General features: G+C 40.0%; 1 protein-coding gene and 1 non-coding gene across 3 annotated transcripts in view; both read right to left on the bottom strand.

The window, feature by feature from the left end:
- MED17 (mediator complex subunit 17) overlaps positions 1–19,026 on the bottom strand; it is a 30,153-nt gene continuing 11,127 nt past the window's right edge. For both annotated transcript variants that reach the window (XM_025357238.1, XM_025357239.1), the window contains 6 exons: positions 17,856–17,986; positions 16,670–16,854; positions 12,148–12,285; positions 6,016–6,133; positions 3,770–3,929; positions 1–1,473 (listed from right to left, as the gene is read on the bottom strand). In XM_025357238.1, the coding sequence (XP_025213023.1) occupies positions 1,262–1,473; positions 3,770–3,929; positions 6,016–6,133; positions 12,148–12,285; positions 16,670–16,854; positions 17,856–17,986 (944 nt within the window). In that variant the 3' untranslated portion in view covers positions 1–1,261. The remainder of the gene's footprint in view (positions 1,474–3,769; positions 3,930–6,015; positions 6,134–12,147; positions 12,286–16,669; positions 16,855–17,855; positions 17,987–19,026) is intronic.
- LOC112607515 lies at positions 17,083–17,183 on the bottom strand. Its single transcript, XR_003115852.1, has one exon. It is a non-coding gene; the product is annotated as a small nucleolar RNA U13 (small nucleolar RNA).

The raw sequence follows: 19,026 nt of genomic DNA, 5'->3' as shown, positions 1-19,026 counted from the left end.
TGGCCCACAAGCTCCATTTTTCTTTAATGAAAACACGGTGGAGAAATACAAAGGAATTGTATTACTGCACAGTCATCTTACAAATTGTTAAAGCAGGATGTCTGTTTTAAAAATTGAAAGACTTACTTAAAAGGAGACCTCACCTATATGACATTACTTTCAGTGGTACCAAAAGGTTTATAAGCCTAAATCTATCTCATATTAATGGGCACACTTTAGGCACTATTTCCAAGAAGTGCAAACCTGTTCCTTGGAAAAGATAATCCACTAATGCATTAGTTTTTTCCCTTTGAAAAAGCAGAGAGCTAATGGAAAGGCCTTAATTGGAGAAAGCAATCCAGGGCTGCTGGGTGGAGGCTGGAGAATGCCAGGTGGAAGATTGGGCATGAGCCATGCACTAGGTGTCTCAAGTGATGAGGTCATTCAAGTGGGAGAACAGACCAAAAAATCTTGATGCCCTAAAGAGATAATCTGCCTCCCATGCCTTCAGCTGTCCCTTCTGAGGATGTTCTTAAATTACCTATGTAGGTTAGACCCCAGGCAAGCTTAAAGCAGACAACTGGAGGAAGAGGTTATCAAGAGTTTAGAGAGTAGGCTGGGCATGGTGGCTCACACCTGTAATCCTAGCACTTTGGGAGGCAGAGGCAGGTGGATCACTTGAGCCGAGTTGGAAACCAGCCTGGGCAACATGGAAAAACCCTGTCTCTACAAAAAATACAAAAATTAGCCAGGGATGGTGGTGCATGTGTATGGTCCCAGCTACTCGGAAGGCTGAGACAGGAGGATCACCTAAGCCTGGGAGGTCAAGACTGCAGTGAGCCATGATCACACCACTGCACTCCAGACTGGGCTGCAGAGTGAAATCCATCTAAAAAAAAAAAAGTTTAGGAAGTATTTGGGGGAAGAAAAAGTATTTGGAGATTTTTTAAACCACACACTTTATGTGATGTCCACATCAAAGAAGGAATATTTAAAAAGCAAATAGAAACGCTTAAGTTAGTAATATTTTAAACTGCATGAAAAACGTATTATTTTACATCTTGTCATACTGTATATACAACTGTACATAAACTTCTGCATTTCAAAGCACTTGTCATTTATAAAGTGAAAAGTTTCAAAGTGCTAAATAAACATTTCCTAATTAATTGTTTTTAAAAACAGCACTCCTTTGGAAGTTATCTCTTCTTTGTACTTATAGTTGATCTGTAAACATTTCAAGTCAAAGTTTCTGGAAACTTCTTTAGGAAACATCTGGAAAAAATCATAGTAGACAAGGGCTAAGTGCAGACATAAGCAGCTCCATTTTATAAACAAAGTTTCGACCTTCCATTTTATTCCACTGAACTTCTTTGAATGGCCCACGAAGATGACTCCATTTGTTATCTTGTAAAACATCACTTTTTGGAAGGTCTTTACATTGGTTACGGGGAAACTGAACCATAATCTTGCTGCCACTTTCAGGTCCGTTACGAACTGTGGAGAAAAACCAAAATATCAATACACTCTAGTTTACCAAACTAGAAATAATAAGGATAAATCCCACAACTTCATTCTACTGTGAATACAAAAACTCTGTCTGCCAACTTAAACATTCTTGTTAAAAAGTGCTTTTTCAGTTTCAACATGCAAGAAAAAAAAATTCTAACTTCTATATAAGAGGATGGTATAAATATTCAGGAGTTATTATTTGTACCACAAAGATTAAGCAAGATGGGTTTTGACCTAGGAATGTCAAATGTCCTCTATAATTTCAGGAAATCCCTTTTTGTTTATTTCTACATGCAGCACTGAAAAACATGCAAAGCTTTTTTTGGGAGGCAGTTAAAAACAAGGTCTCACTATGTTGCCAGGGCTGGTCTCAAACTCCTAGGCTCAAGCAATCCTCCCACCTCAGCCTCCCAAAGTGCTGGGATTACAGGCGTGAGCCACCACACCTACGACATTCACCTATTTTTTTCAATACATTCCTTTGATAATGTAATCATTCAATGAATTGTTAATACATGCCTAATATGTAATGAAACCTCAACCACTTAAAATCAGGACTGAAAGGGATGAAGGAAAGATTATTCTGAATTAAGAATTTCAGGTTTTAATGAGGTTTTAACTATTACTTGGGAAAGAAGAAAAGGGTATTTTTAAATTCCTAGCAATCAAGATCCAGCAATGACCAAGCTTGCAGATTCACAAGCTGTGATCCTATGGGGAAATATTTCTAACTACCCACTCCTTCAAATATAGTCATGAGCTGCGTAACATTTCAGTCAACTGCTTTTGTTGTGCTACAACTGTCTAGAGTACTCAGTACAGTAACATGCTGTACAGGTTTGTAGACTAGAAGCAACAGGCTATGCCATGAAGCCTACATGTGTATGTAGTAGGCTGTACCATCGAGGGCTGTGTAAGTGCACTCTATTATCACACGATGAAATCCTCTAACAAGACATTTCTCAGAACCTGTCCCTGTCGCTATGCAACACATGACTATATTTTTAAAGTAGTCAGAGCAGATATCAGAAATGAAGATCACCCTAAAATCGTAAGTGCTTCAAATGTAAATTTAAGCTATGTAATACTCATGCAAGTGCCTATTACGGTGCCTACTTGTAGAAGGTGCTTAATAAAATACTTCTCCTCGGCCAGGTGCGGTGGCTCATGCCTGTAATCCCAGCACTTTGGGAGGCCGAGGTGGGTGGATCATCTGAGGTTAGGAGTTCGAGACCAGCCTGGCCAACATGGCAAAACGCTGCCTCTACTAAAAATACAAAAATTAGTCAGGTGTGATGATGGGCACCTGCAGTCCCAGCTACTCGGGAGGCTGAAGCAGGAGAATCGCTTGAAACTGGGAGGCAGAGGTTGCGGTGAGCCGAGATCACGCCACTGCACTCTAGCCTGAGCGACAGAGCAAGACTCCGTCTCAAAAATAAATAAAATAAAACAAAACAAAATACATTATTTAAAATGTTTTTGTTTATTTAAAAAATTTTAAAAACTGTTACTATTTTTTTATGTGAAAAAAATAGTATCTTGCATTAGATACTATTAGATACTCCTCTCCCATCCCTTTACTATTTGTAGGAACAGATACTTTTCTTTTTCTTTTTTTTTTTTTTTATATTTTTTTTTAATTTAAGAGGGGAATTTTTTTTTTTCTTAACTTTTTTTTTTTTTTTTTGAGACGGAGTCTCGCTCTGTCACCCAGGCTGGAGTGCAGTGGCCAGATCTCAGCTTACTGCAAGCTCTGCCTCCCGGGTTCACGCCATTCTCCTGCCTCAGCCTCCCGAGTAGCTGGGACTACAGGCGCCCGCCGCCACACCCGGCTAAGTTTTTGTATTTTTAGTAGAGACGGGGTTTCACCGTGTTAGCCAGGATGGTCTCGATCTCCTGACCTCGTGATCCGCCCGTCTCGGCCTCCCAAAGTGCTGGGATTACAGGCTTGAGCCACCGTGCCCGGCCTACAGCAGTATATTTTTTTAAAGTTTTTATCCATTAAACTTTGGGACTGCAGGAGTAACAATGTTGATGACACTTTTCAGACTATCTCAGGAAAATGTGCTGCCAATCTAAACATTTGTTATAATTACTAGAAAGAGAAATAATAATCTCTTGCTCTGAATAATAGCTATGATCAAATAAACATTCAGTGTAAATACAACATTAACTAATTTATTGCAGAGATGAATTACTCTTACCAATATTTAATTATTAAAACTAAACGTTAAAGCCAAACTCCCAGTGGTCCCTTCTCATTCAAAGCAGCAGAAAGTACCTGAAATAGCATAGTCCCCACTCGGGGAGGCCACCGTGATGGCAGATGCATTACCAATGCTCTCTATGGGCCCAAGTCCCACATGATTACTGAAGCTCAGTACTTGCCAGCCCATAACCTTGGCGAGTTGCTGAACCGCATGTACCTGGTGCTGTGACATCTGTGAACGAAAAAGGACACTTGACTGACAACCAGCAGAGATATTTGCAGTGACTTAACATCATGACCATAAAGTAAACTTTTGTTGGGGTGCTGACTGACTAGTACAGCAACCCTATCTTAGGTGTGAGGAATCCTCCTGTGTGTAACGTAAGGGGAGGGAATAAGACTCCATCTTCCACTGCAAAAGCAAAAGTTGTCTGATACTTGCTTCTCCTGCCCACTGGCAGCTTAAGCACAGACATGTGACATAAATTTGGCCAACTGAAGGTTCCTGTCTAGATCACTGAATAGAGTGCAACATTTACCCCTTCAAATCCACTGTCTACCTTATTTTCTGCCCTGGGAGGCTGACACACGTGGTTACATTAATACTTTCTTACGTCCTCTGGCTTTGGGCTGGGTTCAGGTAATGGGAGCCATCCAAAGGGAGCCAGAAGGACGGCAAGGAAGAGTGAGGTCAGGGTATTTATTCCCCTGGCATCCTCCCTGTGAGGTTGTCTAGGCTGGTTGTATCTCTTGACTGGCTGCTAGGCTTCTCAAGATGGACTGTTCTACATGACTCTCCCCCTTAGGGTTCCTGTAATCTGTCCTTCCTCTTAACTTTGGCCTAGCAATGGTGACCACTAAACCCCTGGGGCCTGGTTACCTGGTTACTATGACTAGCAGCAGGTTACCACACTATCCCTGGTGGCTCTCCTACACCCATACCTTTGTAAATAGATTTTTAGTAACTAGGCCCTCCTAAAATTATCCTCCTGAGTTTGCCACCTATTTCTTGTTAAGACTCTGACTGATACAATGGGGGCAATTTAGAATGCATTCTGTCACCAGTGCTGAAGGCAGCAGTGCTGGGACAGCATTAGTGCCATTCCCCTGGCCATGGGTCTCATATTGAGCGTTGATCCCTATCCATTTGTAAGCCTTGTTCTCTAGACCTCCCATTGATTCTGGGACCTGCTCAATAGTGTTCTAATATATTTTTGTGTGTGTGCTTAAGGTGACCAAACCAATTTGGATGTAATTAGCCAAGAGCTGCCATACCTAACAAATGAATTTTATTTACTTGGCACCAAAGAAGCAAATCAGTATAAAAGATCATTGCTTCTGAGGTGGAAACTGTTTTTTTTTAATGTGAAAAAAAAAAATACTATCTTGCATTAACATTTCAAAAACCTACCCTTTATCTTATAATTTAGTATTTTACTGGGTCATTAAAAACTCCATGAAGAAATTAGGAAAAATACTGTCAGATATGAAAAGAAAGGGCTAGAAATTTGTCTGATGTCACAAAGCAAGTTTGTCGTAATGCTGGGGCTAGAACACATCCCTTTTTTTTTTTTTTTTTTTTTTTTTTAAAGAGATGGTTTCTCGCTCTGTCCCTCTGGGCTGAAGCACAGTGAGACCAATCATAGCTCACTGTAACCTCGAACACCTGGGCTCAGGCAACCCTCCTGCCTCGGCCTCCCTAACAGCTATGACTATAGTTACATACCAACACACCCACCCAATTTTCTATTTTTGTAGAGACAGGGATCTTTCTATGCTGCCCAGGCTGGTATTGAACTCCTGACCTGAAGTGATCCTCTCACTTCAGCCTCCTAAAGTGCTGGGATTATAGGCACAAACCACCATACCCAGCCTCAAACCCATCACTTTCTATACTGCCCCTTGGACTAGAGGTTAAACTACTTTATTTATTACGGATAATGGTCATTATAATTTTTTATATGATCTCCCTTTCTCTAGTTTTCTTCAGTTTCTACAACAACTCTGGAGATGTTGTAAACCTTATAGATTTTGTAAACCTTCACAAATATGACATGAGGGGAAAAAAACTTGCCAGTCTCAGAACTGGTCCTGCATCTTAAGATAAACTATGTGAAAACCTAGGACAGCTTATCAGTACTTTCAATTAATCAACAGGTTGTAAAATGTGCATTAGAAATTAAACAGAATTTAATTTCTACTGGAAAAAAATTTTCTTCTTACATAATTTATTACATTTTTAACTACTTTTTAACCAATTTGTTCTTTAAGCAGCTATGCGAAGAAGGAGGGCTTAAAACACAACCTGCGACTGTTACCTGAGACAGAAGAAAATCCTGTAGCTCCTGCTCCTGATAAGACAGTGTGATTACTCTTCCATCTCTATGTACAACTCGAATCTGCTCAACTCCAATATTCAATTGCAGTTGGATGGACCTTTATAGACACACATACTAAAAATCAGAGATGTTCAAAATTATCTTATACAATATCATAAATAATAAACCTCAACATCAAATTAAAAATTATTATTATTATTTTTTCAGACAAAGTCTCAGTCTGTTGCCCAGGCTGGAGTGCAGTGGCATGATCTCAGCTCACTGCAACCTCCCTCTCCTGAGTTCAAGAGATTCTCCTGACTCAGCCTCCCAAGTAGCTGGGATGACAGGCACCTGCCACCACGCCCAGCTAATTTTTGTTATTTTTAGTAGAGACGGTATTTCACCATGTTGGCCAGGCTGGTCTCGAACTCCTGACCTGAAGTGATCTACCTGCCTTGGCCTCCCAAAGCGCTGGGATTACAGGCCTGAGCCCCCGTACCCGGCCAAAAAGAAAACGTTTTAATAACCCACACCAACATCCATAGAGGAGATGCAGGGATCTTCTTAGGTTCAACTAAACAGACTCACCCCAGAATACCATAGACCACACCGAGTACCAGTCTACCCAGAAGGATGTGAAGGGACCACAGCTTGCCAGCAGGCCATACTGTCTATATAGCAGCAGAACACCTTTGCTGCAAGGAGAAGAGATCCACATTGGGTATATGTGGGATCTGCCCTAACAGGAGCCATAAGCTCTTGTAACAACTCCATAGGCATGGTTTCCACAAGCTAAGCCCAGTTTTAAAAGTCACCACTATCCAGGGAAGTCCAAAGGCATTCCCATCAGTTATTTAAAATTTCTCCCGGTTCAGATGCATTTTACCAATTTGAGATCATTTTTACTATAAGCAATGTTGCCTAGTAATACAGATGACATCTTTCCTTAACAGGTTTCCAAGGGATTAGCGCCAGCGTTAACAAAGAGCAAATTCTCATACAGAAAGAGAAACGGTTTTGTTAACTCTTTACCTTCTCCTACTGAAAAAACTGGCAAACAAGTCAGAATATATATACTCCATTAAGTTGGCTTAGGCCAAATAAAGAAACTCATACAATAGCCAGTAAATAACAAGCAGATCACTGCACTCTTCCAAAGGAAATTCTAAAATTTCAGCGTGTAATACATCCAAGAAACCTGAAATCCCCTAATAACATAGATGAACAAAATGCAGGAAAAAACAGCTTTATATCCTCTCACATTTGATAATAGCGCTTGTTTCTAACTTTGTTTTAAAGTAAGTATTTCACAATAAAGCATTTTGGTGATTGTCTATATAAAGTTGAAATTTAAAAAAAAAAAAAAAAGATGCCGGGTGCAGTGGCTCATGCCTGTAATCCCAGCATTCCGGGAGGCCGAGGCAGGCGATCACAAGGTCAAGAGATCGAGACCATCCTGGCCAACATGGTGAAATCCCACCTCTACTAAAAATACAAAAATTAGGTGGGCGTGGTGGCACACACCTGTAGTCCCAGCTATTCAGGAGGCTGAGGCAGAAGAATTGCTTGAACCCAGGAGACACAGGTTGCAGTGAGCCAAGATCACACCACTACACTCCAATCCGATGACAGAGCAAAACTCCATCTCTTAAAAAAAAAAAAAAAAAAAAAAAAAAAGACAAGGTCTTGCTATGTTGCCCAGGCTGGAGTGCAGTGGTTTTTTCCATGGTGCCATCATAGCGCACTGCATCCTTGAAATCCTGACGTTGAGTAATCCCCTCCCGCCTCAGCCTCCTGAGAGGCTGGGACTTCAGGTGTGTGCAACCATGCCTGGTTTAAGTTGTAATTTTGATGAACTAAAGTTTACACTGTTTTCTCAAAGAAAAACAAAACTCAAAAGGCTTAAAGATATATACATCATACATCTAACAAACATTTTAGAATTCTTTTCTTAAAACAAGGTGTGAAGGAACAGGGATTCTTATCACTCACTGTTGGTGAATGCATACTTGTGGCAACCAATTGAAGAACAATTTGGTAGTACTAATTAAAAATTTAAATGTCCTTATCTTTTCTTTGAGACGGGATCTCACTCTATCACCCAGGCAGGAGTGCAGTGGCACAATCTCAGCTCACTGCAACCTCTGTCTCCTGGGTTCAAATGATTCTCCCACTTCAGCCTCCCAAGCAGCTGGAACTACAGGCATGTACCACCATACCCAGCTAATGTTTCTGTTTTTAGTAGGGACAGGGTTTCACCATGTTGGCCAGGCTGGGCTCGAACTCCTGGCCTCAAGTGATCCGTCCGCCTCAACCTCCCAAAATGCGGGGGATAGAGGCGTGAGCCACCGTGCCCAGCCAAATGTCCTTCTGTTTTAAGCCAGCAATTATACTCATAGGACTTTACCCTATAAACGGATATACCTGTATATGTACAAATTATTTGGCTGATACTCAACAAAAATGTTCAGCAACAGAAGACTGATTAAAAGTTTGGGACATATAATGGAATACAAAAAGGCTGTAAGAAAAAAATGAGGTAGACCTATGTGCTAACAAAATAATGTTTACTGACTCATATACTACTACTGAGCAATAAATTGTTTATTATGTGTACCTGTCTGTATTTCTGGACCTTATGGCAACATGAATAATTTTAACTCAGAATAATGCAGAATAATCCATATATTTTAAACCTTGTTAAAACAGTCCACATAAAATAGTCCACATTTACTACTCTGTAAAGCATTTCCTGTATACAGTTTTTCCTAATTGATTCCATTGTATTCTGATCATTAAACCTACCTGCATAAGTTGAACTATTTCTTTTTTTTTTTTTTTTTTTTTTGAGACTGAGTCTGGCTCTGTCGCCCAGGCTGGAGTGCGGTGGCCGGATCTCAGCTCACTGCAAGCTCCGCCTCCCGGGTTCACGCCATTCTCCTGCCTCAGCCTCCCGAGTAGCTGGGACCACAGGCGCCCGCCACTTCGCCGGGCTAGTTTTTTGTATTTTTTAGTAGAGACGGGGTTTCACCGTGTTAGCCAGGATGGTCTCGATCTCCTGACCTCGTGATCCGCCCGTCTCGGCCTCCCAAAGTGCTGGGATTACAGGCTTGAGCCACCGCGCCCGGCCAAGTTGAACTATTTCAAAAAAATACTACAGAGTTTAAAAAGCACGTAAATTGCAAATGACTGCTAATACGTATAGAGTTTCTTTTCGGGGTGATGGAAATGCCCAATAATTAGATGATGATGGTTATACAACACAGGGAATACACTAAAAACCACTGAACTGTGTCCACTTTAAAATGGTGAATTTTGTTATGTGTAATATGTTTTTAGAAAGCATACAAAACTGTGTAAGAGAGGTAGGGTTGCATGTCTTCTACATGTATATGTAAAAAAAAATTCTTTTTAAAGAGAGGTAGGGTACAGGAACAGGTAGGATATATATGCTTGTAAGTACATAGACATTCCTAGAAAGATGTGGAAGAAACTGTTTTAAATGACTGATCCAAAGGAATTCTGAGAATTATTTTTAACTTTCAACAGCCTAAGTTGAGCCCAGCTGTGATGGTTAATACTGTCAACTTGATTGGACTGAAGGATACAAAGTATTAGTCCTAGGTAAGTCTGTGAGGATGTTAACATCCTCATCCAAAGGAGATTAACATTTGAGTCAGTGGGCTGGGAAAGGCAGACCCACCCTTAATCTGGGTGGGTACAATCTAATCAGCTGCCAGCATGGCTAGAATATAAACAGGCAGAAAAATGTGAAAAGAGAGACTGGCCTAGCCTCCCAGCCTACATCTTTCTCTCTGCTGGATGCTTGCTGCTCTTGAACATCAACTCCAAGTTCCTTAGTTTTGGAACTTGGACTGGCTCTCCTTGCTCCTCAGCCGGCAGATGGCCTATTGTGGGACCTTGTGATCGTGTGAGTTAATACTAAATAAACTCCCACGTGTGTGTGTGTGTGTGTGTGTGTATATATATATTTTCAATTAGTTCTGTCCCTCTAGAGAATCCTAATACACCAGCTACAGAAGATGAGGAAAAGGGCATTCTACTACTGCCTTCTACTTCTCCTCCACTCTTGATTCTGTCAAGGCTACATCATCACTAACTTTTCTTCATGGAAGTTTAGCACGTTTACATTGGGACCTGTAATCATAATCCCACAGTTTTAGTCTTAGTTCTAAGTATAAACAATTCAATGATGATAACTTTCTCTTTTCCTTCCCATTGCACTCAGTCTCTCTTAACTTTTTACTACGGAAAATTTTAAACACAAACAGTAGGAGGGCAAAAGGCTTATCGGCAAATAAATAATAAACACCAACAGAAGTATAATATAATGAAAGCCTATAATTCCATCACCCAGTCTTAACAGCTAAAAATGCAATCCAAACTTGTTTCATCTATGTTCAACACCTACTTTCTCCCACCCCACCCTCAAATCACCCCAATTATTTTATTATTTCTTTAGACAGGGGAAGAAAACTCTATGACTCTACTTTATTCCACCATCTTTCTCTGGAAGTTTCAGGACTAGTTTCCTTCCCATTGTGTATTCTTTCATACTCTACATCTGCTCTCACACTTATCTACTATTTTTTCATTTTTTAAGTGAATTAAAATCTCTGCATTAAAAATAGCATTATATTGGGAATGACTGTACATAGGAAAAAATCAAAAAGAAAGAAAAAAAATAGCATTATAAAAGTATTTTCTGCCCCTACTCCCAAGGGTCATTATTCCGTGTTTCACAGTATGTTTTGCTTTACTGTGGCTAGTTACGTCTGTCTGAAATAAAGCAACTAAGAAGGGTATGGTAGTGCACACCTGTAGTCCCAGCTACACAGGACGCAGAGGCGGGAGGACTGCTTGAGCCCAGGAGTTTGAGATCAGCCTGGACAACAGCATTGTGAGACGCCATCTCAAAAACACAAACTGAGACAAAAAGGAATTAAACCAACTAACACTTTAAAAATAAAACGTAGTCACAGACCCTGACAAATGTCAGGTGTTAAATTTCAAAGAGGCTCAAAAGGTAGCCTAAAAAGTCCTTTAATGGCTACTGGCCAATTGTATTAAGTCGTGATTTGTGAATGTAAATCAAGTAGACTGCATTCCTATGAAGGCTGGGGACAAAAACCATCTTACCTCCTTCACAGACACACAGTTATCAACCCAGTTTTTAGGGCATAATCATGAACTGGATTAGACCCAGGATCAACACCAGGTCATGAGAGCTATAAAACTTAGGCTGTTCTAGGCATAACATGCAGTACAGGCTAGAATACAAATGGCCCTGTTAACTTCAAATGTACTAGACCTGCCATAGCCATTAGGCAAGAACTGAAGCAGACCTGGAGTCTCAAGAGGTAAGGCAGCCTTCTGCTCAGTGCTGGGTTTCATTGTTTACCCCAGCTCAAATATGTGACATTTACCTAATAGAGACTAGTTTTTAGACATTCTTACCTCTCATTCTTACAATGTTTAAAAACAGACTTTATGAATTTTCTCCTAATAACTAATTGCCATAAAAAAAAAACCAAAAACAAAAAAACAGTCGCCGGGAGTGGTGGCTCATGCCTGTAATCCCAGCACTTTGGGAGGCCAAGACAGGAGGATTGCTGAAGTCCAGGAGTTCAAGACCAGCAGGGGCAACATAGACCTGTTTCTCAAAAAAAAAAATTTTTTTTAATTGGCTGGGCATGGGGGCACACACCTATAGTCCCAGCTACTCAGGAGGTTGAGGCAGAATTCCTTGAACCCAGGAGCTTGAGGCTGCAGTCAGTTATGAACATCACTGCACTCCAACCTGGGTAAAAGAGTGAGACTCCACCTAAAAAACAAACAAACAAAAAAACACTCTCTTTGGGAGGCCGAGGCGGGCAGATCACGAGGTCAGGAGATCGAGACCATCCTGGCTAACACGGTGAAACCCCGTCTCTAATAAAAATACAAAAAACAAAACAAAACAAACAAAAAAACACTCTACAGTTTATATAATTTACAGAAATGTTATGCCACCCTAGCAAATAAAAACCAAATGCTTAATACAATTACTCAGCAAACATCAACATCCATTAACATATTAAATACAAAACTTTTATTTTGGCCACTTACTTGCATATTTGCTCATAGCCTTGTGATGTGATTAAAACTTTCACACTAGATTCATAAACATCATTGATATTTGACCAATGAGCTTGTATCTGAGGATCCTCAATTCGGCTTGCTAAGCTGTCAATGGTTGCAGCAGCTCTTTTAAATACAAGAGGTTAAAAAACTTTTTAAGTCACCATACAAAATGATAGGACTATAAATGATTCATCAATGTTATGAAAATTTTAAAACTACTTTTTAAAACTACCACTATGTGTAAGGCAGACTTTAAACGAAGGCAGAGGTAGTTCTAAGAACCCTTTCATACTGCTTGAATGTGTAGGTTCTCAGCTTCACACTACAATACACTCTCATCACACACCCCTGATTATCACGATTCATGATAGATTTATTCCCTTTATTCATTTTCTTCCACTCAGAAAAGCTTATCAGGAAATGAATGAGAAGGATATTCGATATTCTAGGGTATAAACCTAATATAAATCATTCATAAATGTCAGTATTTGATCCCTGGTAGAAATGACTTGGGACATACCCACATTTAGACCCATTACTGTAATGAAATTATAATCATATTCAAGAGAAGCTAGAGATTTTTTGCACAATCAAAACCTTATACTCCAAAAAAAAAGAAAAATATCAATACAAACGAGAAATAAGATTCATCAAGTATTCATTATATAGCAAGCATTATAGTAAGTGCTTTCATGAATTATATCATTTAATCTTACTAACATATCATTTAATCTTAACCTTATTAGGTAGGCACTATTATTTCCATTCTTATAAGAGGAAAAACTTTAACAATGTTAAGCAATTTGCCCAACGTCACATAGATGTAAACTGGGATACAAAACCTGGGAGTCTAAATCCAGAGCCAAAAACCTGGGAATGTAATTCCAAAGCCAATAATCTTATACACACTAATCAACAGCCAACACTTAGAACCAAAGCATAAATCATTTAAATTAACCAACCCTCAGTTTCTAATTATCTGATTTTTAACATTTTACTGGAAAAAGAAAGAAAGGCCTGGAGGTGGCTCACACCTGCAATCAAAACACTTTGCGGGGACAAGGAGGGAGGATCACTTGATACCAGGAGCTCAAAACAAACCCAAGCAACGTATCGACAACCAGTCTCTATAAATAAAAAGAAAATTAGCTGGCACAGTGGTGTGCATGAGTAGTCCCTGCTACTTAGGAGACTGAGGCAGGATATCACTTGAGCCCAGCAGTTCCAGGTTACAGTGAGCTTTGACCCCACTACTGCACTGCACTCAGAGTAAGATGTTGTCTCAAATTTTTTTTTTTTTTGAGACGGAGTCTCGCTCTGTCGCCCAGGCTGGAGCGCAGTGGCCGGATCTCAGCTCACTGCAAGCTCCGCCTCCCGGGTTTAGGCCATTCTCCTGCCTCAGCCTCCCGAGTAGCTGGGACTACAGTTACCTGGGACTACTAGCCACCTCGCCCGGCTAGTTTTTTGTATTTTCTTAGTAGAGACGGGGTTTCACCGTGTTAACCAGGATGGTCTCGATCTCTTGACCTCATGATCCGCCCGTCTCGGCCTCCTAAAGTGCTGGGAAATTTTTTTTTTTTTTAAGAGACGGTCTCACTCTATCACCCAGGCTGGAGTGCAGTGGTATAATCTTAGCTCACTGCAACCTCCACCTCCCAGGTTCAAGCGATTCTCCTGTCTCAGCCTCCAGAGTATAGCTTAGACTACAGGCGTGTGTCACCACGCCTGGCTAATTTTTCTATTTTTAGTAGAAACGAGGTTTTGTCATGTTGGTCAGGCTGCTGTAGAACTCCTGACCTCAAGTGATCTGCCCTCCTTGGCCTCCCAAAGTGCTAGGATTACAGGCATGAGCCACCATGCCATGCCCCACCTCAAAATTTAAAAAAAAAAAAAAAAAAAAAAAAAATTTAACTTTAAAAGAAAACGGGAAGAAATGAGAAGAGCCAGTAGGCACAAGGGGCTTTTACATTAACAGACTTAGGGTTTGGTCTGCTGCTACAGTACTGGCTTCTTACAATACATTCTGAAATTTATTTTCCTTTTTCCTTGGTGTGTTTCCCTGACAGTGCTTCAAAATTCCTATAGAAGATATGTATGTGTGTGAGCATTACAAGAACTATTAAATTGGAAATAAAATTATCTAGCAATGGAAAATTGGGAAATCATGAAGTATTTATATAATAGGATATTATACAGCTATTAAAATACATTTAAAAACGTTTAATAAAAGATGAAAAACTTTATAATACAATATTAAATGAATGTAAGGTATAAAGTTTTCGTTTGTTCTGGTGTCACCTCTGAGGTATGAACTCAGAAGGATGTAAAATTTTATAATCTCTGATTTCGTTTTTAAAGACACACATACACTCTGACATATATACATAAAAATCTATTAGCATGTCAAGAGATCTCACAGTGCATGGTATCATACACATCAGTCTTTTTTTCCTTTTTTAACATATGGCTTCGCTCTGTCACCATAACTGGAGCGTACTAGAGTGATCACAGCTCACTGCAGCCTCAACATCCCAGGCTCAAGCGATGCTCAGCCTCCCAAGTAGCTGGGACTACAAGTGCATACCACCACAGCTGGCTAATTTTTTAAATTTTTTGTAGAGATGGGCCATGTTGCCCAGGCTGGTCTCAAACTCCTGGAATCAAGGGATCTGCCTGGCCTCCCTGAATGCTGAGTTTACAGGCATGAGCCACCACACCAAGCCCAGCTATTTTTTAAAAGACTTCCTGGCCAGGCACAGTGGCTCACGCCTGTAATCCCAGCATGTTGGGAGGCCAAGGTGGGCAGATCACTTGAGGTCAGGAGTTCGGGACCAGCCTGGCCAACATGGTGAAACCCCATCTCTACTAAAAACACAAAAATTAGCCAGCGATGGTGGTGCATGCTTGTAATCCCAAATACTCGGGAGGTTGAGGCGGGATGATCGCTTGAACCCAGGAGGCAGACTTTGCCGTGTGAGCTGCACCACTGCACTCCAGCCTGGGTGACACAGTGAGACTTCGTCTCAAAAAAAAAAAAAAAAAAAATTTCTTGTAGAGACAAGGTCTCACTACATTGCCCAGGCTGGTCTCAAACTCCTGGGCCCCTGGGCTCAAGCAAGCTTCCCATCTTGGCCTCCTAAAGCGTAGGGACTACAGGGGTGAGCCACCATGCCCAGCCGGGGTCTTTTTTTCTTCACTAAGCTTTTTGCACACCAGAAAGAAGTAACATTTTTAAAGCTTTTGCTGCTTCCAAGGCTACACTTACTACTCTGAAATTTATAATGGTTCTAAAAATAGCTATTTTTATGCTGATCATTTATTTTGGGGAATATTTAAATTTATGGTCAATCAGAAATTTGAAAGACTACTCAAATTATCAGCTTTTTAAGCTGAACTGTATTAATGGTAAGAAACAGTAACCTACCATATAATACTTTATTACTTACAAGAAACTTCTACATACATCATGTAATATGACCCTAAGACCCCACTCCTATACCTCCTATTGACAGGGGATTAAGTGGGGGACCATAGACACTAAATCCCTTGCTCGAAGTTATTTAGCAAACGATTGAGCCTTGGCTTACACACCTTTCATCCCTAGTGCCCTACTCCTTTCACTGCATCATGTTGTCTTCTCTAACATGTCTCCCTAATTCCTTTTACTAAAACTTGAAGGACCTAAATTTCCACTTTAAGACTACAAACTCATGTACTAAAAAAAACTGTATTAACAAGAAAAAGACTAGAAATCAAAAATAAAATATCATCTATTTAATGACAATGCCCATGCCTGAAATTCTGGAGTACTACCAAGGCATAATTACAAATGAAGTAAAAACAGGCCTTTTCACTAAGTACCAATAATAAAATAGAAAAGCACCCTTTAGCACTGAAAAAGATACATTTATATGTAATCATGCCACGTTATTTTGTAAGCAGTATATATAAAGGAAAAAAAAAGAGCTTTGGTATTACATAGACCTGGGCATAAATCCTGGTTCCGCAACTTTTTAGCTGTGTAACCTTGAGAAAGGTGCATAACTTCTTTAAGCCTCAATCTCATCAGTAAAAACAGAGTTAATACTTCCTGCCCCAAAGAACAAAGATTAAATAAGTTAACACGAAGGAAAGTGCTCTCCAAACTCTAAAATGTGCAAGAAACAAAACATACAGAAACACTCAAGAAAAACATTTAAATCAGTTCAGAAGTAAGTATCTCATGGCTGGGTTACTGAAGAAAGTATGGTGTTGTAAGGCACATTCCTAGTCAGTTGTCTTTGCAAAAAAGTGACAGTGTTAGAAAGAATACTGTTAGATCAGACATGGATCTAAGTCTTCCCCAGGCTTGACAGGACCCAGTCTATGACCATAAATAAACTCTCACCACTTCCTCTGCCTAAAATTAAAAAATTAAAGCATCCCAAAAAAGTGTATGAAATAATAGAAGAAAACAAACTGCAATTTCAAAGAAAAAACAGAAAACAGTATCTTTGTTCAACCTTACCTACTCCTTAGAAAAATATGCTTTGCTTGTTTAATTATTTTTTCCAGAAGCCCTTCACTGGACTGTAACGAATTAATTTCATTTTTATCAAAAGCTTGAGGACCTGAAAGTCTCATTCTCTTGTGGCCAAAAGGTGCACTTGCTGGATGAGGCATCATGATGGAACTCAAGGTCTGTTTATGAAACTAACAAAAACAGTCATTTTAAATAACCAATATCCACATTAGTAAATGCTACACAATATTTAATCAAAACATGGCTGACATCTTAGAAACACTGAAAGGAATGGATTTGAACCACATATGAAAACAATCCAACCTTGGAGAAAAATGCTAGCATCTACTAGGTCACACTTAATGCAAGTCTGTAAAGAGAAGGGTCCCTCTCAAGCTGTAACTTTTTTCCTTTTCTCATGTCAGATGGGTAACACGTCGACATCCTAATAAGGTTTGAGGGAGTCACAACTCACTCATGAGCATGAAAGCCCAATCATGCTTCTGAACCACAAAAGGATCTCAAGCTTTTTTATTTTAAAAGTTTTAAAATATAAAACAATCCTCTTCATTGAGTCTCATAAATAGAACATATACAATCAGTAAATAGTTCTTTCACTATACGTATCCTAGATTAGAGGTTCTCAAACCCGGCTGCCTATCTGAACCTCCTGAGGAGCTTTTTAAAAACAACTCTTGTATCATCACAATCAACTGAACCAGGTTTTGGGGTTGGGCAGGGGAGGTTGTAATATATACTTCTATGAAATTTCACAGGATATTCTTTTGAAATTACCCTGGCCTGTGAACCAGCTCCCTGGAAACAGTTGCAGATGATCTACAAGTAGAACATGTCCCAAAATAAAACTAGTCTGTTCACAGACTCTGGCAAGACATTTTCCCTTACCTCCCCCAGTCAGAATCACCCTTCCCTCTGCACTTTAGCACCATGTTTCTTACACCTCTACTTTAAAACCTGTATATCTCTACCACTAGAAGGTATGCTTGGGAACAGGGACAGTATTCTGATTATCTCTATTCCCCTAGGAAACAGCAAGGATCTTTCATACCAGACAATGAATGTCGGTGCTACGTGAATAATCAAGACTCAGCAGAGGAGCGGGATGCTTTGTGCATACTCACTGCCCTGGACATGCTCACCACAGTGCAAAGAAAAACATTTATTTCCTTACCTCTCTAATCAGTAGATGCAAATTATGCTCTAGGACATAAAGGTGGTCCTCTGGACATTGCTTCTCAGTAGTAGATTTTTGGGATTTCTTATCATTTGAGGAATGGCACAAAGAAATAGATAACTGCAAGTCTATTTATAAAAAGGAGGAGGACAGATGTAAATAACCTGAAATATGGAAAGGTACAAACTGTCTTCATAAAGTATAATCATAGCTCATTTTCAAAAGGTATATTCTAAACTTGAAGATCAGACCTAATGATTAACATCTGTATATCAAGATTACTATTCGGCTGGGTGCGGTGGCTCACGCCTGTAATCCCAGCATGTTGGGAGGCCAAGGCGGGCAGGTCACAAGGTCAGCGGATCAAGACCATCATGGCCAACATAGTGAAATCCCGTCTCTACTAAAAATACAAAAAAATTAGCTGGGCATGGTGGCGTGTGCCTATACTCCCAGCAGCTTGGGAGGCTGCGGCAGGAGAATTGCTTGAATCAGGAGGTGGACAGGTTGCAGTGAGCCAAGATCACACCATTGCACTCCAGCCTGAACAATAAAATGGAAACTTTATCTTAAAAAAAAAAAAAAAAAAACTATTCATGAATACAATAAACTACCATGTATTTTAACAATTCAAATTCTGTTGACATATAATACGGCTGCTGCCCTTGAACTGTGGCTAAAGACTGGTGAAAAAGCTATATATTAATTCGTTTTTTCCTTTAAAATAAGAGTTGATAGTCAGTCTTACTGCGTAAAAGACAGTCTTCCCTGCTCCCATGAGAAGTAGGATGGAATTTCTCACTGCTAAAACCTACTTCCTTCTAAAGACGACAATCCTTAGAATTCACGTAAAAAACAAGTGCAAAGCTAAATACAAACTGATCCCCAGGGCAAGTCTACCTGCTTTTGAATAATACAATGAAAATCCAGTTTCTACAAATTTGAGACTATTATAAGTAAACTCTTTTTTTTTTATTTTTATTTTTATTTTTTTTTGAGACAGAGTCTCGCTCTGTCGCCCAGGCTGGGGTGCAGTGGCCGGATCTCAGCTCACTGCAAGCTCCACCTCCCGGGTTTATGCCATTCTCCTGCCTCAGCCTCCCGAGTAGCTGGGACTACAGGTGCCCGCCACCTCGCCCGGCTAGTTTTTTGTATTTTTCAGTAGAAA

The sequence above is a fragment of the Theropithecus gelada genome, chromosome 14, assembly GCF_003255815.1.
Source record: "Theropithecus gelada isolate Dixy chromosome 14, Tgel_1.0, whole genome shotgun sequence".
In the NCBI taxonomy this organism is placed as follows: domain Eukaryota; kingdom Metazoa; phylum Chordata; class Mammalia; order Primates; family Cercopithecidae; genus Theropithecus; species Theropithecus gelada.
Note: the sequence above shows the minus strand (reverse complement) of the source record. Positions and strands in the feature narration are given on the sequence as shown.